An 18,798-nucleotide genomic window follows, 5' to 3' on the forward strand; every position below is an offset into this window, starting at 1 on the left:
ATAAAAGCTTAACATTTAAATCAATAAATTATCCCAGGGATAAAAAATAGACATCTATTCACTTTTATACCAACCTACGTTTAATCATCATTTAACAGTGGTACCCAGTAAAAAAGCAATTTAGCATTATAATGCATAAATAACACTCCAAAAACAAAGGAGCCATAAACACAGCTTGAGTCCTCCCTCTATTCCTGGAGATTTCAGCACTAAACCACAGCAAAAGAAGATTAATGTTAAAAAAAAATCAGACAAACAAACAGACTAACAAACCAACAAACAATTTCTATCAAGGGATCCAGATACATTTTGCTGCCCTTTTCCCATGAGCCCTCTGGGAAGACCTCTGAGGAAAAGAACTTTTTCTTTGGATCAGTAAATGTGGTGCTGCTATTTGGGGACCCAAAAGATGAACACCCCATCATGCAAAGGAAGGACCTAGGGAGAAAAAAATCACTTTGCTTCACAGCAGGTAAAGTGAATCATATACATTTAAGAGTTTTCCCATTGCCTTTAAGTGATAGGCATTGTCAGTGTTTTTATTTCATATATATATATATATATATATATATATATATATATATATATATCTCAAAGCTCGTGGAGATGAAACATGTTTAGGGATGCAAAGGACTCTCACTGTAACTCCTTGAACCTCAAGCTATCTCTTCCAAGTCATATATACTTTTCCAACTCTATTCCATGGAAGGACAGAATGAGTGCATTTCTTTTCTAGGTATAGCCTCATCTGCTGTGAAGAAAGCTTTGGTTTTTTTTTCTTAAACCTTCATCCTACATTCAACTTTGGACTGGCAGAATCAGTCTCTCCTGTGGATAAGTCCCCATACTGGTTGTCGAATACAGAATGATCAGCCTTGAAACCATACACACACAAACAACAAAAATGTATATGCGTGTGTTGGGTGCATGAGAGTTTGACAGAGGGTAACTGGGAAAGGCTAGAAGGAGGAAAGGGATGGGGATATGATGTAATTCTATTTCAGAAATCAATTTTAAAAAATGAAGCTTTGTTGTAATTTCCCATTCCTGGTATCTCACACAGTCTCTGGCCAATAATAACGAGAGCTGTGACAGCTCTGAATGGGGCCTTTCAGAATAGAACACTTTGAGTCACACATTAATTTTTTTTAATCAGAGCATTACAGATTCAGGAGAAATGGTGAGGAAGGAAATGGTCTTGCAAGCTTGATAAACACAGATGTGTGAGGGAAAGAGTTCCTCCAGTGTGTTCCTTTGCCCTCTGAGATCCAAGGAAGGTTGACATCCTTTTCAGAGGAGTAGGCTACCTAACATGGATTCTACAGCTCCTTTCAGGATTGATTATATCAATTTGTAACAATTATTACTTTATTTTTAATCAGGTTAAGGACCCTAGTTTAGGCTCCTAATATTTTGTCTACATTACATTGTGTCTAGAAAACTTGTAAAGTCTGCTCAAAGATGATTTAAAATGCTCATAACTAAAAAGAAGTCAGCTAGGAGGTCATTATAGTCAAGACACCCACCCATTTTGCATCAAGGATTTGTTCAGGGGAATGAGCAGTTGAATCACACTGATATCCACTTAATAGGGAACTCCTTCCATGTTTTGAAAAAGATAATTTCAAGGTTTAGTGCAGAATAAGAAAGTCACAGAGCTTCGTATTTCACCATGGATATTTGAGCTGAAAGGGAGAGAACATATCTGCTATATAGCTTTAAAGCATTAAGGAAAAAACTAAGCTCATCAAGAACAGATTCTGTTTTAAAAAGGTAAATTAAATAGGCAATAATCCTGGGGGAAGCCTGAGCTCCAAGCAGACTTTGAAAAATCTAATTAGGATTAATTAATACAAGAATGAGGAAGAGAAGTGAGGCCCACTGGAAGTTCCCATGCAATTCTCAAGGCCACATGTAGAAAACAGGATGGATAATAACTGAGAAATTGGCAAGAAGGAAAGACCCTGAGCAATTTCTGGCTCCCCTTCCTTTCTTCTTCCCACTAACTAAGTCAGTGCACAACCAAAGCCTGGCCCTTCCCATATATTTGAAGCCTGGTTCTTTCTGGAGCTGAGGGATGTACTTCGGGGACTCCTGCTCTGCATAGCAGCTGAAGCAACAGTACAGCTAGTACGTACTTCCAAATCTTTCTCCTTCTGTTCTTTTACCAGGAAAATGGCAATCACCACATTCCTCTTCTCAGGATTATCATAAACCAAAGGAGGCCATCCATGGATAGAGCTTAGATCTCCATAAGGCACACAGCAAATTTTTATAATTGTGGTCTCTTCCTCAATCCTTCTCCTGTCCTGTTCACATTCTTCTTCCTTATATAGATTGAGAGATAGTGAGAAGTTGCTTTTTTAAAGACCATTAGCCTGTGTTAGCACAAGGCTGAGATCATATGTAAGAACTCTTGATCTCTAATCTGACATTTCTCATAGCAGCAGATTTCATAAGGTGCAACGTACTGTTCAACTGTTTCTCCCTACAAATGGATGACATCAGCTGAAAGACACCTTACTTCCTTTTTAGAAGACTTTTCTGGCAAAAAAAAAAGATTGCTTCTCAATAGAACAAATGTACTAGCAGAAGCAGAAATAGGGTCTCTGTGATTCTTGAACTTTGATCAAACATCATCACTTTAAACACAGAACAGACTGAATGAATGAGATGCAGAGTATTATATTATCCTAAAAGAGTGAGAAGGGATGGGCTTAGAATAGGATTTGGCTAGGGCTATGGGGCAAGCAGTGTGAATAAAAGGGTACACCCTTTCTCAAAGTGCACACAGCGACCTCTTTCTGTGTTCGTGGGATCTGACCACTCCTAATTTCCTGGGAGAATAGTAAGAGAAATTCACATCTAGCACTGAGAAATGTGTATATGTTGACAAGTTGATTTCTGAGCCAAATCAAAGTCTCCTTCAGCTCTGCTACATGAGATTTGATGATAAATATAATTCGCAGCACAGGCTTGAGTTGAAAAAGAGTGCCCTAGTTATTAAGCATGAAAGAAAAGCTAGGAGAACTTTAAAAATCATACATACACATATATGTATGTATATTTCCTTTTGAAAAAAAAGATAGCACATTAATTCTAAGCGGTGCTGGGGCTGTATATTTTATGGGGTTTATTTGTACTCCACATCTTTGATAGGCTCTATTTGTAGCTGAAAATACAAACATACTGATTACCATCATGATTCCCCACATTTAGAACAAAATTAATTATCTGAGAAAAGCAAAAAGGCTTAGATAGACTCTGAGTCAGTAAATGATAATAGACAGCACCCAAATATAATGACTCCGTTTCCTGTTTTATCTGGTTCAGGCATTCCGAGTGGAATGAATAGGCAAACATAATTCGCTTTCTGCACATTCTTCAGAAAGGATCTGAATTGGGTAATAAGGGGGCAGCCTTGGCTCTTTCCTTCCCCCAACCCCAGACCCCACAGAAAGCAAGAAAACAGCATTGCAGGGTTATGAACATCCCGAAGGGACATTTTTGAAAGGATATGACGAAATCTGCACTTTTACGGAGACAAAAGTCATTTGTTTTACCCCACTGACACCCCCACACACAACAAGGAAAGGAACAGAAAACAGGGAGGCCCACTGCAGTGCACAGAGCTCAGCACTGAGTCAGGCTTGGCTGCTGAGAATGAGAATGATCTCAGAAAGGCCGCAGCACACTTGATGATGCGCATGCAGACTCACATTCTGGTGGCATTGACTGAAGCAACCATTGCAATCGTTTACTCCCTTAAGGAAATGACTATTCTACTGTCCTACCTGTTTAAAACCAACGTCTGTGATGGGCATAATTGTTTTGTTTTCCAATTGTGAGGGTTGGGGGGTATGAGGCTTGGCTTTTGAAAAAAGAGAGCCAAGGTAGAAAGAACTTTGGCCTGAATACCTGAGCAAGATAGCAAAATGCATAAGCCTAAGAGGTTAATGGGCCAAGGTGCCTTATGCAGGGGGTCGGGGGATCATTAGTGAATGACTGGCACTACATTTGCCAAGACAGACTTTAACTCCAGGCGAAGGAAAAGGCATAGCAGAGGAACCACACTGTGAATTCTGAGGCTTTTCAGCTTTTGTAATGAATAAATATCCAGAGGCTATTCTGTCTTCATAAAGTAAAGGCTACTTTCACCATGTTCTGAGTCCCTGAGCAGCCAACATTTGAAATAGGCATTTTGTACTCACTCACTGTCACCCCGGGAGCCCATGGGTCCTTACAATGTTGGACCATGGGGGTATCTTTCTGAACTTCTGCTCTCTTGGGCAAATAACCTTGAATTATCTAACTTTTCTGAATATCCTTTGGGAACAAATCCGTTCTCCCTGTCACTACCAGCAGACATGGATAAGTGTCAGCTAACTACCCTGTGGTTATCACATCTGCCACCTTTTATGTGCAATAAAAGAGAACGTCCCCAGTTTATGTAGCAATTGAAAAGTTATAACTCTGTACCCTCAAAAAGCAGGAAAGGAAAAGATAGCTGCAGAGAGAGAGAGAGAGAGAGAGAGAGAGAGAGAGAGAGAGAGAGAGAGAGAGTTTGAAGACCAGAGCAATCGAGTTTTACTGCTAATGAGAAGCAACAATATCAAGTGCTCCTTTGGTAGGGTTTTGTATTCTCTGCATGACTGAAAACACTGTCCCTGTTTATGGTCTTTGTGTGTACTTTTGGCTATGCTCCAACAGGTGGCACATAAGCTGCCTTATGGCTAACTAGACGAAGCTGAACTAATTGTTCTCTACTTTCTAACTCCTTGATTTGATCCTCCAAAGGCATTGAGAACTTGAGAGCGTCTTGCCATCATCCAAAGGTAGCAACTTGTAAGAAAATTCTTTACAGATAGCTTGGGCTTCTATGTGTCTTACAAATGGGAACACTGACCACTATTTGCTGCAAGCTATCTCTTCCAAGTAACTTCATGTAGTGTCTGTAGAACTTGGATGCTAAGAGAAATGAGCAATACCAATGGTGAGAAATAAGTTACCCCAGGTGCAATGCTGAGGATCTGGCCAGTAGACCAACGGATCGCTGTTTTGCTTGGTTTTATTATTATAGTGGTAAGGATACATTTGAGTTCTCTAAGCTGAAAAATGCTCCCTAGTAAAGCGCCACACTCTGTTTGCAGGAGCTATCCAGCCCTCTTTGCCTTGCCCTGTGGGAATTGAGGCTAGGGAACCTCATACAAATGCTGATCCTCTGGTTACTGTCATTGCTGTGAGAAATTAATAGTTCTGCATCTCTAATTCATTCCTTTAACTGGCTTCCATAAAATGGTAGTAGACCAGCAGTATCAGCTTGCGACTGAGGAGAAATCCCAGACTTTCCACAGTTCTTGAGGGCATGTTCTCATTTTATCAGTTCATTGATCACAGAAAAGAGGATTAAATATGTATTCCCAAAGCCAGACTGAAAGAGCAACTCGCCATCATGCTGTCCCTCACCTAGGTGAAGGCAAACAATGCTAGATTTGCACAGAACCCATCTTATCTCCTAAAGTAACCTACAATCCACATGTAACATCACAATGACACATTCAAAAGCTTTTTTTCATATGATTAGCTTTGGAAAATTGCCACTCAATGGTGTCAATTCTTCCTTTGTAGTTTTTCAATAATTAGGTCGCCTGTGTTTAATAACTGCCTTTTTCAGGTTGGGGCAGTAGGACCCTAAGTTCAGTGCTAGCCTGTGATATGAGTAAATCCTCAAAACAGAACAAAAGACCAAACCATCACCTTTGTCTCCTGGCAATCACCAACACTATTTTTATTGTGAATGTAAAAAAAATGAGAAAATGGAAATTTTCTGTCATGGCAGAAACGGACCTCATTTGAATAATATTGCTTATTGCCGTTCCTGATGCTGGCCTGCAGACACTAATGAGGTACTGAGATATTTGCTGAATTTATCACTTCTGAATCCCTTCGGAAAGGAGGGCAGCTTCTATGAATTCAGAGAAGGTATTCTGTCTGAGACTAAAAAAATGAAGGTGCAGTGGTAGCATACAAGGAGAGAAGCTCAGACAAACTGACATCTGAGAAATGGCCTCAGCCTTCAAAGGCAGAGAAGAAAGGTAAGGCTAATCTTGGAAATCTTGACGACTTACAGTCACTCACACAGACAGGAAAATGCACAAACTTGATAGGGTGAATTATTATTGTGGCTCAACAGGAGAATCTGCCTCAAAGATTCCTACTATCCATGAATAAATACTGACTGTATTGCTTCTTCAAAGCCAAAGAAAAGGGTATACTCGGATAGGGACATAGGTTAGGCTCTCAGTAGGCAAAGTTACTACTGAAGGGAATAAAGTAGACATCTGAATATAATTTGATATTCAGCATAAATACCAGATACCCTGAACACTGTCTGTTTGGGCTGGAGATGTAGCTCTGTGTTAGAGCACATGCTTAGCATGCACAGACCCGAGTTCCAACACTGCAAAATCCAAGATGGCTATCTGTTGCTCCAGTGGGCAGGGACTCAACACTGCAACTGGAACTTAGAGATTTTCCACTATTGACAACACTAACATAGGTAGAGCCTACACAACCATTCTCTTAGAAACTATTCTGTGCCTTTAAGTGTTAGGAGTATGAGAAAAAGAGAAAGAAGAAACTACTTCATGTCTTCTAGTTCTTCATCGGGAAATAGTAGAGCAGGAGTCTCCAAGGAAAGAGAATGAATTCAAAAACTGATTGTGCAGCTGGAAAAACAGTAGGGAGTAATACAGGATATTAAATAATATAATAAAAAGCCAATTTAGGCTGTGTTTGGGGAATGAAGATACTAGTGAATAGAGAATGGATGTGTTTGAGAGAGCAATATAGTCATGGTAACAAGCATGAGTTTTGGAGTCAGACCAACCGTTAGCTCGGAATCTGAGTTCTGAGACCTGCTGGCTTAGCGACCTTAAATGGAGCAAGAGAATCTTTCATGTTCAGCTCCTTCCTCCACCCTCTTTATGACGCTCAGAGTCCACCATGCTGCTTCCACAGTGACATGTTTAACAGACATGTACAGGATCTCTGTCAGGGAGTGCTAAAGTCGCAATGACAGAAGAAAGGGAGAAACGGTAGTGATAGAAAGGGTCGCAATTTTTCACGACTTTCAGTGAAACAGCATAAGTCAAGGTAATAAAAGTGTGGGCCAGGAAACCACAATGCAGGGGCATGCTAAGGAAAGTTAATAAAGTACACTAGCAAATAAGGAAAAAGAGAGGTATGAACGGTCAAACACGAGTGTAAGAGCATGAATTTGAAGGAGAGTAGGCAGGGGTATATGGGAGGGAAGGGAAAGGAGAAGTGTTGTAATTAAATTACATTCTCATAGATCAACAACAACAGCAAAAGAGTATATGAGCAATTTCATTGTGGACTGAGGACAGTCAAGGAGATTAGCTACGGAAAGTTTTGGCAATTTTTCAGGCGGAGAAATAAGCACCCCACATGTAAGGAATGAATGAGTGCATGAAATGCACATCATCTACCTGTAAGTATACAGTAATGGCAATCAAAGTGCTTTAGAGACAAAAACAATAGTACACGAAGCTGGGCTCGATCCTCTGTGTTGGGGGAAAAGCCATGGTAATCAGCAATGCTAGAAAAATGCATCATAAGGAGGAACCTATCTGTATTTGCTTCAAGGTATAGAATGTGGAATTCAATACAATGCTCATCCATTTTTACGGTGAGATTGTTTCACCCAACTACTATCAAAGGTTCAATACTCACTTGGGGGCAAGATGTGTATCCTTGCTTCCAAATACATTGGAAGACCAGATAAATATCTTTTGGAAGGAGCTTTTCAGTGTAGACATTTGTCTCCTCCACTTTCTGTTCCCTTACCCTCTTACATGTGCATACAGATATCTTTTACTCATTTATTGATATTTTTAATTCTATTTATTTACACTGAAATAATATGGGTTAATCCTAGTCTAAGATAAGTGTATGGAGCTGGGGTCATGGCTCAGTGATAGAACACGTTCCTGGCACATGTGTTTCTTTGAGTTCATTCATCAGCAGTAAAAGAAAAAAAGCTGTAACTGGACTGGAGAAAAGCTCAGAGGTTAAGGGCACTTGCTGCTCTTTCAGAGTACCTGAGCTCTCTGTTCCCAGAACCCACATAGTCACTTAACTCCAGCTCCGGGGGGTCCCGTGCGAGACACACACACACACACACACACACACACACACACACACACACACCATTTAAACTAGTAAAAACAAATCTTTAAAAAGTGTAAAGAAAAATCATTATTCACAGTGGATTAGGGCTTAGTGAGTCCTTGCACTTTCTACATCTAATGATTCATTTAATATCTAACATAGCAGCCCCATTTTAGAGATATAATATCATTCGTCCTTTGTCAAAAAACAGTCTATGGTATCTGGGCTATTCACTTCCAACTTCTTAATCTTCTTTTATTTTTCTAACAAGGTAATCAGATGTTCTTAAAGGAACATCAGAATCAAGTTGGACCCTGTAGAAATGGCAAGTTCTCTAGCCTCTCCACAGCATTCTGTTAACAGAATATCTGGGCTTGGACTCCAGCAATGCTAAACTAGTTCTCCGGTTGACTGGAACATGATGAATAAATTTTGGCAACTGAGCATTTGCTACATTCAGGGCTGCTGTGAGTAAGAAGACTCCAATATTTGCCCACATTCCTTCACCTGGTCATCTACAGAATTGAGACCCATCCTTGCAGAAACTAAAACACTAACAATCTATAATTGAAAATGAAAATCTAAGATTGTCACAGCTATGTCGAAGGCCAAAACCACCTTCAGGATGTGAGATAGGTTAGAGCAACCAACCCCAACACAACTGGACAACATCCCTGTATGGATTATTTATTTAGCTATTTTTTATTTATGGATTATTTATTTAGCCATTATTTATTTAGCTAGTCAAGAAAGCTGCCCCACCCCAACCACTTAGGAATGGCATGATGAGAAAGAGAGATCTCAGCACCCCTGACCTTAGGCAACATCTTACTGTGGGGAATTCCCATTTTGTTAACACAAGGAAGTGAGCGTGCGCCAGCAGAGACTTGTTAACACTTAATTTTAAACCAGCTTTTGGGTTGAGGAATTCTGTCTGTGGGTTTGTTAGCATGAACAGAGTGCTTCAGTCGGTCAATCCCATAGTTCTCCTCACCCTAATAAAGAGCCCTGCCTGCTTGTAGCCTGTACAGAATGTGGACTGGAACACACCCAGCCAGTGACTCCCTAATCCCCACCAGGTGATGCAAACAACTTAGTCTTGGTGATCATATAACAGCAATGAGGCAGCATACATATGCTTTCTGGCTTAGTTCAAGCATTCCCAGGGGATGGCAGACTTCACGCTCTCATAACTAGATGGGAGCTGGGAGCAATCAGGCCCTTAATGGCCAAACCAGAAAGGAACTGCATCACTGAGCACCTCCTGACAGCCAAGGCCTTTCCTCCTGAATGATAATGACACAAAATGTACTCCCTCTCCTGTATATTAGGTGTGTATGAGCACACACCTACATGTACACACACCTACAATATAGCAGGTCTGAAAGCCTAAAATAACTATGCGATTTATGTCTTTGCAAAATCTTAATGGTACTTTTAGAGTGAAAGTCTGGAAGGATCTACTAGGGAACAGAGAGATATGGCAGAAATAATATTAGATTGCAGCAGAAGACTACCTTGGATTCTGCTTCTGGCTCTTTTCTTAGCTAAAAAAACTTTGGGTATGCCTCCTGAGACTTTATTTCTTCATTTTCAAATGGGATTAGACTAGCTCCATTTTCCCACCTCTTTTCCAACCTTCACATCATAGCAAAATGTTCACTATGGTAGAATTTATTCAGCGACATGTGAATCAACCAATGAAATAGTGGCATGCTAAGACTTCAGAACTATGTCTGGGAGGTTACAGATGCCTGGCAGGAGACAAAATTCCCTGCATAAAGCAGATGTTGATAAATGTTCACACAACCAACCTGCATGTCCAGATCTCATCAAAACAGTGTACTTAGTTTGGTTTCTTGACTGTCTTTTATTTTGCTTTGTTTTCCTTCTCTCTGTGTTTGCTGTTGGAGACTGGGTCTTAGATTAGTTCAAGCAGTCTATTCAAACTTCCAAGCTTCGTGCCCTAGTCCTTGAGGACCAGGGCTATGGGCATGTGTCACTTGCACGCTCTAAACTTCATCTTTTTGTTTTAAAATGTACTGGGGGTTAGAAGTTCCATTAAGGTAACCTCAAAAAAAATATGTGCATGGATAACCTTTAAATACTCAAGCATCTTGCCATTAACGTACTCTTATTTTCCTCTTACTGTAGATATGCTCACACCCTGATGCCCTTGGTTGGGGCGGGACTCACAGTGGACCCTCCATCAATGCTACTGAATGAACATATGAATGCACTTACTTCTCATTTTTCTAGTTCTGTGCAATTGACTTTTGCATAAGGCCCCAGAATATGGCCTCAAATTATAAAGCAGTCAAGGGAATAATTAGCCATCGAAGAACACCATCGTTAGATAGGGCATTTCTGTTCATTTTACTATAAAATATTTTCTCAGCAAATGGGTTTTAAATGGCCAACACTGTGAATGGGGCAATTAGAGCAGCTCCATAAGTACCCGTGCTGAGGGTTGTATCGTTTCTGTCCTCCCTCCTAGTTTAATTCACCAAAGCAACCAATTACCCCTATCACGTTGCACTTCCAGAGTTTAAAGACAAGGCTAACTAGCCCATGCTGCTCTCTACATTCTGGTTAAGCTCAGAGTACACAGCAATGTGCGGGAGGGAAGCTAAGAGCAGAAGTCAACAAGGCCAGCAAAGCCTGGGTCTGAATCACAGCTCCTTCCATAGAACAATTTTGGAGACCTTGGAACTTACTTACACTCTCTAAGCTTCATCCCTCCTGTGTGCAATGGGTACACTACTGAGACCCATCCTATGGATGGCTGTAATACGTGCGTTAATAATATCACCAACAGAGCACCTGAGATGTAAGCAGGAGCTCAACAATAGTAGTATATTGTACTGCTTGGCATATCCTCCCATGGAGCAGGAAGCAGTTGAGAATTATTGTCTTAAAAGAACATAGCTGGAAGCTCTTGGCTGTATGCTCTGCTCTACATCAGAAGTGGCTTTCTCTTGTGGTTCTATAACAGAATCTCCTCCAAGCCAAGCAAACTGCTACAGACCTTGCAGAGCTTCCCTTCTCCCATTACAAATTCCATCAGTCACAGACTGGTATAATTAAGGCTGCAAACATGAGTGTGGAGCACAGATGTTTTTCCTAGGTCCTCATGTGGGTTTAGTCAGTAGACACTGACTCTCTTCTCTTAAATGGTATTTTACATTCTCTTTAGATAAAGACCACAGAGTGAAGTCAGAATAGAAGGTGATGATAACTAAATTAAAAATTCAGTTTCTGAATCATGTCTCTTCCACTAACTATGGTACTGGATGTCCCTGTGCAACGTACAATTCACTAAGCTTCAGTTTCCTTATTTAGAAGAAAGAGAAAATATTACCATACAGATCCTGATAATAACAACAACAGGTAATGTGTAATAAAGACTTACCATATACCAAACAGATGCTACGTGTCTGAATACAAGCTAGTCTTTTATTGTGAGTTCAAAAAATGAAACTCATAAAGATAAGATTAGCTCCCAATACTCGACAACAAGGAAGTATGTGGAGCTAGAAAACCAAGTCTGGTATTACAACTCTATAACCTGTAGTTTTAACATACTGTCTATCTCTTAAGCCTGCATTCAGTCCATCAGCATTCTCACTTGCTTGTCATCTTTCCTTTCTCTATATGTATCTGTTGCTGGCAAGGCCACCCCACCCACCACCACAATGAACGACAGCTCCTTTGAGCCTGAAGACTGATACTTACAGTGGTGGTCAGCTTGCCTCCGTTCTTCTGCACATACTGGATGGAATCATGGATGGTTGAAAAGAGTCCGAGCAGCACATTCTCCATGTCGTAGATTCTGTACATGCCGTTCACGAGCTCTTCAAGAGACAGAATGTATTCTCTCCAGTACTTGTCGATCTCTACCACACCTGCCATACAGCCTTGCATGACCACATTGCAATAACCACCACAAGGTTTGACCATCATCAGTCCCTGGCAGTAAGAGCAGTACCACATTCGGGTGAGCATACGGCCACAGTCCTTACTAAACTTGAGGTGGTCGGTGGTGTTGATTACTTCAATTCCGAGGTTCAGGGCCTGAAGGAAGATTCTAGTAACTTGCAGTGACTTGGAAACCTGGGTCATAATAAGCTTGGGGAAACTGCCAAATACTTTCAGGTCGCGTCTTGCTCCTCGGAGGCACTCGTTGATGTCTAATACTGACTCGGGGAGGCCTGGGTTCATCATCTGGGTATAGATGACTGGAAAGAGGCTGTCGAACAATTCATTGACCATATCATCCACATTGATATCAGAACCCAAGATGTAGAGAGACACATCTGTGAAAAATTCACCGACAAACTCAAAAGCTTGTGGAGTCAGGCTGGGGTAGTTATTCTTGAACATGGCATTGGTGTAGTTCTTGGCATGGCGAACAACAATTTCAAAGGCCTCTGTAAAATAAGAGAAAAAGATATGCCCAAAAATTAAAACATGAATTTGATATGCCTCTGTTGCTTTGGTGATTAAGATCCATGTGCCTTTAATAATTGACTTACATTCACTGCTGGTATTACCTATATTCTGTAGTTATTTGCTTCCATAAATCAATTTTCCTCTCTGAATGTGAAGTCTAAATCTTGATGTGCACATAAATTCTTAAACATAGAAATTGTATTTCAAATGACAACTGCTAGGATTCAGTTAACATTTCATTTCATGAAAATATTGATTAAAGATTGAGAAATTATTTTCTTTCATTGATTCACTCAGTTAAAAGATTGTATTTAAAGACATTTCATTTTTAGACAGAGATAAATATTTCACAACAGACAATATACCATATAAACTCATGTAGCAACTTGAGCCTGTTCAAACCCAGAGGAGAAGCAAGTTATTAGCCAAGAACAAAAGATAACCAAAGTTTAATTATTTGGGGTAGACTTTCTTCAAATAACTTTAAAGGCAATCTGACAGACTGCCAGACCTTGAAAAGGTATTCATTCACTAAGTGGGTATCTGGCTGGAAAGAAAAATCCATACACTTATCTGTACATTTGCTATTGACAGTAACCACAGCTGAACATCTGGGAGGATAAATGCTAAGCGTCTCTGGTAAGTTCAACTTCCACATGGCTTGGAAGCCTCATCCAGTCTACAGAGACCACAAATTCAAGATTACATCTGCTGTTTCAGCCCCTTGGCATAAAGCCCAATTAGTGTCACTGCTTTGAAAGAAAAAAAAAGTAGTAATGTGTCATGCCATTTTCCACAAATCAAAATATTCTAGATTCATGTTATCACAAATAACTGGAGTGTTACATTTATATGTGAAAAGAAGTAAAAGATTTAAAAAAAAGAAAGGAAAGAGTTTAAAAACAAACGAAACTTGTCAAGCTTCCTGATATTTTACCTTAGTACTTTCAGTTCCTTCCAAAATGCAAGGATCCATGACAGATGTACTCTAAATGATGCCAATTCATGAGCCTTGAAAATTCAAATTATTACTACCTCCAGACTACTAGAGAGACTATGTTCCTTGGGATCACTTAGCCCAACATTTCAGTCATCTGTGGCAGAAGTGAGCTCTAGACTGAACCACTGCCATCTGCCCTAGATCCCTCACAAGGTAGTACTCACTCCTTAGCTTCTTCCCTGGAGTTCGCCACATGCCCAGCACTGTTGGAGAGGTGCCAGAGTAATTCTAAAGAGTTTCCAAGTCCACGAGAGACCAAAAAATAAATTTAAATTAGAACTTAGCCATCTACAAAGGTTTTTGAGAATATGTGGACTGGCTATTGGTCTGAGGATGGCGCTTGTACCACTGAGAGGTACTAGTGTTTTTGATCCCTTCCATTTTGCAAGTCTGTGATGACGGAGCACATTTTTCCATTCTATCAATCACTCCATGCTCACTTGTGTGCTTTCTATTCTTTAGAACGGTAAATGATTCCAAGAAACTTTGCCTTATAACAGTCTTCCTAGCTACACCTGTTACTTTCCATTGTTGAATCTAAAAGTTGAATGCTACTTTGTGGTTATCTAGCCCACGTAGTGCAAAGGGCCAGTCACTTAATTACTTATAACCATCAGAAAATTGATATTCTAGATTACTCACTCATTTTAACTCTAGGTAGAAATATAGCATTGTGTCTTGGGCTTGCTGGGTGCTATGGGCATGACATAAGCTAAATGGAGATCACTGATAAACCATTCGTGTCTCAGAAATAAACATTCACGAGTAGCCAAGCACAGTGGTTCGCTATTATAATCCAAACATTTGGGAAACAGAGACTGGGGATCTGCTCCAAGTTCAAGGCCAGTGTGTCCACACAAGAAATCCCAGATGAGCCAGAAATACACAGTGAGACCTTATCTCAAAAAGAAACATTTACAGGTGATATAGAAGATTACAAGTCACATAAAAGAACATTTTGATGGTTACTTCTTATAACAATCTTCTGAATTTGGTATTATCAACCCTAATTTAATAGATAATGAAACCAAGTCTCAGTAGAATGGACATATTTCCCCAAGGTTACACTGCTGCAAAGTAAACATAATTCCAGCCAGTGTCTCTAAGTGATGGGTACACCCTAGCTGCCCTCAAACTTAGAGTCTGCAACACATTCTCAAAAGTCTGTGTAGAAAGTTAAGTTCTATTTTAAACTCATCATTTCCCATCGACTTCCTCATCTCTGAATGAAAATGTACCAGAAGAAATTGAAGCCCAAAGACCAATAAAGCAGAGCGACACTTTCACCTTTGCCTTGGGGCAGCATGAAGTAAGAGACAGAAGGCAGCTTTGCAGACAGGTTACCCCTATAGAGCTCAATCATCCAGGGCACTCGGAAATGAATTCTCTGGGAAGCAAAGTTTACCTGAATTGTGGTACACTCATTCTCTAATATAAAAGATACACGGCAGGAAAAACCCACAGATTCTCCTGCCAATAACATTTCTTTGTAAAAGTTCTGTTGCCAGCACTGCAGGATCAATAGAAAAAGAAAATTACAGAAGATCATGAACTCCTCTACAGAAACAACAACATATATTGCAGGAGGAAAGGGCAGGGGTCCACAGTGAACATCCAGCTCTCACGTGCTGTCTACAGCAGAGTCTGCGTGTCAGAACAAACAACACAGCCCTGCGTTTTGCCCAGGTCTCTCGCTTCTGTATCTCGCTTCTGCTGCTGCTGGCAGCAGACCAAAATACAAGGGCTCGAGTAAAGCTTTCACAGGGAACACGAGGTACAAAGTGATTCTTGGCTTTCTTCAGTCTCTTGAGGGTTCAAGAAATCAAGTCAGGGATAGGAATAACTGCAAGGAAGTGTGAGTCCATTGACACCATAGTCTAATAATCATGCCTATAGCTAGAGATGATTTCCTTCTTTCTCTTTCCTTGGATGAAGTGAGCAAATCTAGTGGCATCAGAGCTATCATGAAGAATTTGTCCTTCGAACATCCACCAACTTTAAAATCTACAGATGGAAATAAATGGATTTAATAAACAGATAATATGCCCAGATAAGAAAAGCCTCCCTTTTCTTTTTGTTATCGCATTTTTATTAACTTATTGTGCATACATATGTATGTGTGTGCACACAATTGTGCTGTGGCAGGCTTGTGGACATCAGAGGACAACTAATGGGAGTCAGTTCTCACATTTCACCATGGAAGTTCCGGGAATCAAGATCAAATTCAAGTTCTCATAGGCATAAGCATCTCACCAGCCCAATCTCCAGAGTTGTAAATGTTTGCAGCATCACCATCCTGACCACCACACATGCTAGACTTGTCAATATTCTTCTTAACTTTTGATGCTCAATGACAGACACAGTTCTCCAGATATAGTTTTATGGGGAAAGTGTAGGGACTCTCTTTAAATGGTTCAAGAACCTCTTCTACTTAAGCACCCCCAAGATATATAGTCTGTCATTGCAGCAGAATGGCTATCTTTAGTATATGATGTTGGTGTTCCTGCATTTAGACCTACACTAAAAGAAATGGGCTTTTATTTGCCTTCTTGCTAGTCAGCTGAGTATATTTTTTTTTAAAGGAGAATATACTTGGGGTTGAAAGACAAGAAAAATAAATGAACCATGGAATCCCTTTCAAGGTCTGTAGAATGAGCAATTGTTATAGAAACCAGTTCTTTTTTTCAAAGCAGTTTTCTCAGCACTGTAAGGATAGCCACTACGTTATGAGATTTTTTTTAATGTTACAAGGATGAATACTTCGTAATGGCTTGGATTGAAAACAAGCCTCATTTTCGACTACAGGTGCTTGGATGGAAAAAAAACCTAACTTTTCCCAGGCACCTGCAAGGAACATGTCAGAATCCATGGTAAACATGCATATACCCACCCTCTATGTAACTGTCATAACTTCATGGGTTTGTAATCATCTTTATTTTACTGGGTAGGAAACTGAGGCTCAGAGGCAATATGGTCCACACAGGTAATATTTCTAGTTCAAGACCTCAATTTAAAAGCAGAGACATTTAGTCTTGAGTAATTGCTAGAGGCTGAATGTGCATTAGTTCAAGAGGTGAAAATTCTCAGAGGATGAGGAGACAGCTTGGTTGGGGAAGGGCTTGCTATGAAAGCATACGAATCACAGTTCAATCCCCAGAAACTATGTAAAAAAATCTGGGCATAACGAAATGAGTTTGTAACCACATTGCTAGGAAGGTAGAGTCAGGAAGATCCCTGGGGCTTGCTAGACAGGCTTCTTGCTCACTTGGTGAGCAATGAAAGACCAATGAAAGTCTCCAAGAAGGAACAAAGAAAGAAACCAAAAATAGAACAAATATGCAGACAAACAAAAACCCCACAAAAAGAATATGGATGATGCCTGAGGGATGACTACCAAGGTTGAGCTCTGCTTCTACATTCACACATGTACACACACACACACACACACACACACACACACACACACACACACAGAGAGAGAGACACACACACAGACACACACACAGACACACACACATATAGACACACACACATACAGACACGCACACATACAGACACACACACATACAGACACACACACATACAGACACACACACACCCACACCCCCCACACAACACAGACACACACCCATACCCACACCCACACACCCACACCCCCACACACACACAGAGACAGAGAGAGAGAGAGAGAGAGAGAGAGAGAGAGAGAGAGGTTACAAACTCTTGAGGTCCCAGACTTCTAGAGCTGTCTTACATCTCTGCATTTTACTCTGAGAAATGACACAAAGTTTTCACAGTGGGGAGTCCAGAAAACTAAAACTCACCTTTTGAATAAAGGAAAAATTAATTAACTCACATATTCATCATAACAAATATCTACCTTTCAAGGGACAGGACTTTTTCACATAACTGAAGAAAATGTTTAATAACTCAGCCTCCTCTAGCTTTCCCATCATACCTAAGGGGAAAAGAAGGGCTAAGGAAACAGTAACACAGTGCAGTTGGTCATTACATTGTAGACAATTTACACACCCCTTATCTTAGCGTAGCATCAGTGCATTGAAAGCGGAGTAACAGTGCAGCACAATAAAGAGTGATATAAGACACAAATACTATTTGAGAAAGAGTTCTTACGGCCTGTGAGATGGCTCAATGTGTAAATGCATTTGTCACACAAGTCACGTGACCTGAGAACAGTCCTTTGAATCCACAGTGGAAGAAGAGAACTGAGTCCTAGACGTTATCCTATGACACATGCCCAGATATGTGTGCACCCATGAACATATCATACACTCTATAAGAATACTTAAAGCAAGGGGTTGGGGATTTAGCTCAGTGGTAGAGCGCTTGCCTAGCAAGCGCAAGGCCCTGGGTTCAGTTCCCAGCTCCAAATAAATAAATAAATAAATAAATAAAGAATACTTAAAGCAATATTTAAAATAACAAATAAAATATTCTTGGAGAAACTTGAAGCCAATATGAGAAAAAGTAGTAAAAGACATTTGAAGAAAGTGATGTCTTTAGCTATAGTCACAGCTACAGCATACATTAAATACCCCAGCCTCCTGGCCCGATTAACATAAAATTCACATTAAAAGTATATTTATTAAGTTAGCAAGCATAAGTCAAGTGAAAGGGCAAGGAAAACCAGGCACAGTTTGAAGAGAGAAAATCATTATGGCACCCATGTTTTGTTGTGGTATAGAATAGGCAAGAAAATCTGGGTGGTTTAAACTCAGAGATGAAAACTCTAACCATTGTCAAAAGGAAATGCTAGGAATCAGATGCACTGAGCCTTAAATGAACCACAGCTTTCATAGGCTTTCACATATACTAGACACAACTGCGGAAAGAATCAGTAAGCTTGAAGAAAAATCAGAAACTTTACAAACTGAAATGGGGGAGACAAAGGAAAGAAGGACTGAGAATAGCTAAAAATTAGAAGAGGAATTTTCAAAATGTGAATCGTGTCGAACTCGAAGAGAGGAGAAAGGATTCTTGGGCAGAAGTATCTGAAGACATCATGAACAAGATCTTTCCAAAATTCTGGAGATAGCACTCATGCCTAGGAACTCAAAGAGCTAGGTGAGTGGAAATGAAACTGTCAAAGCAGAGGCCGGCATTTAAACTACCAGAGGTAAACCTTGGAGGAG

General features: G+C 40.2%; 1 protein-coding gene across 2 annotated transcripts in view; it reads right to left on the minus strand.

Annotated features, from left to right (window-relative positions):
- The window catches only part of Gpc3 (glypican 3), a 369,321-nt gene that overhangs the window by 145,952 nt on the left and 204,571 nt on the right, over positions 1-18,798 (minus strand). Inside the window, exon 3 of one of the 2 annotated variants that reach the window (XM_087599167.1) lies at positions 11,929-12,736. In XM_087599167.1, coding sequence (XP_087455293.1) covers positions 11,929-12,736 — 808 coding nt within the window. 2 annotated transcript variants of the gene reach the window in all.

Source organism: Rattus norvegicus, chromosome X (genome assembly GCF_021556685.1).
Source record: "Rattus norvegicus strain SHRSP/BbbUtx chromosome X, alternate assembly SHRSP_T2T, whole genome shotgun sequence".
Classification (NCBI taxonomy): Eukaryota; Metazoa; Chordata; class Mammalia; order Rodentia; family Muridae; genus Rattus; species Rattus norvegicus.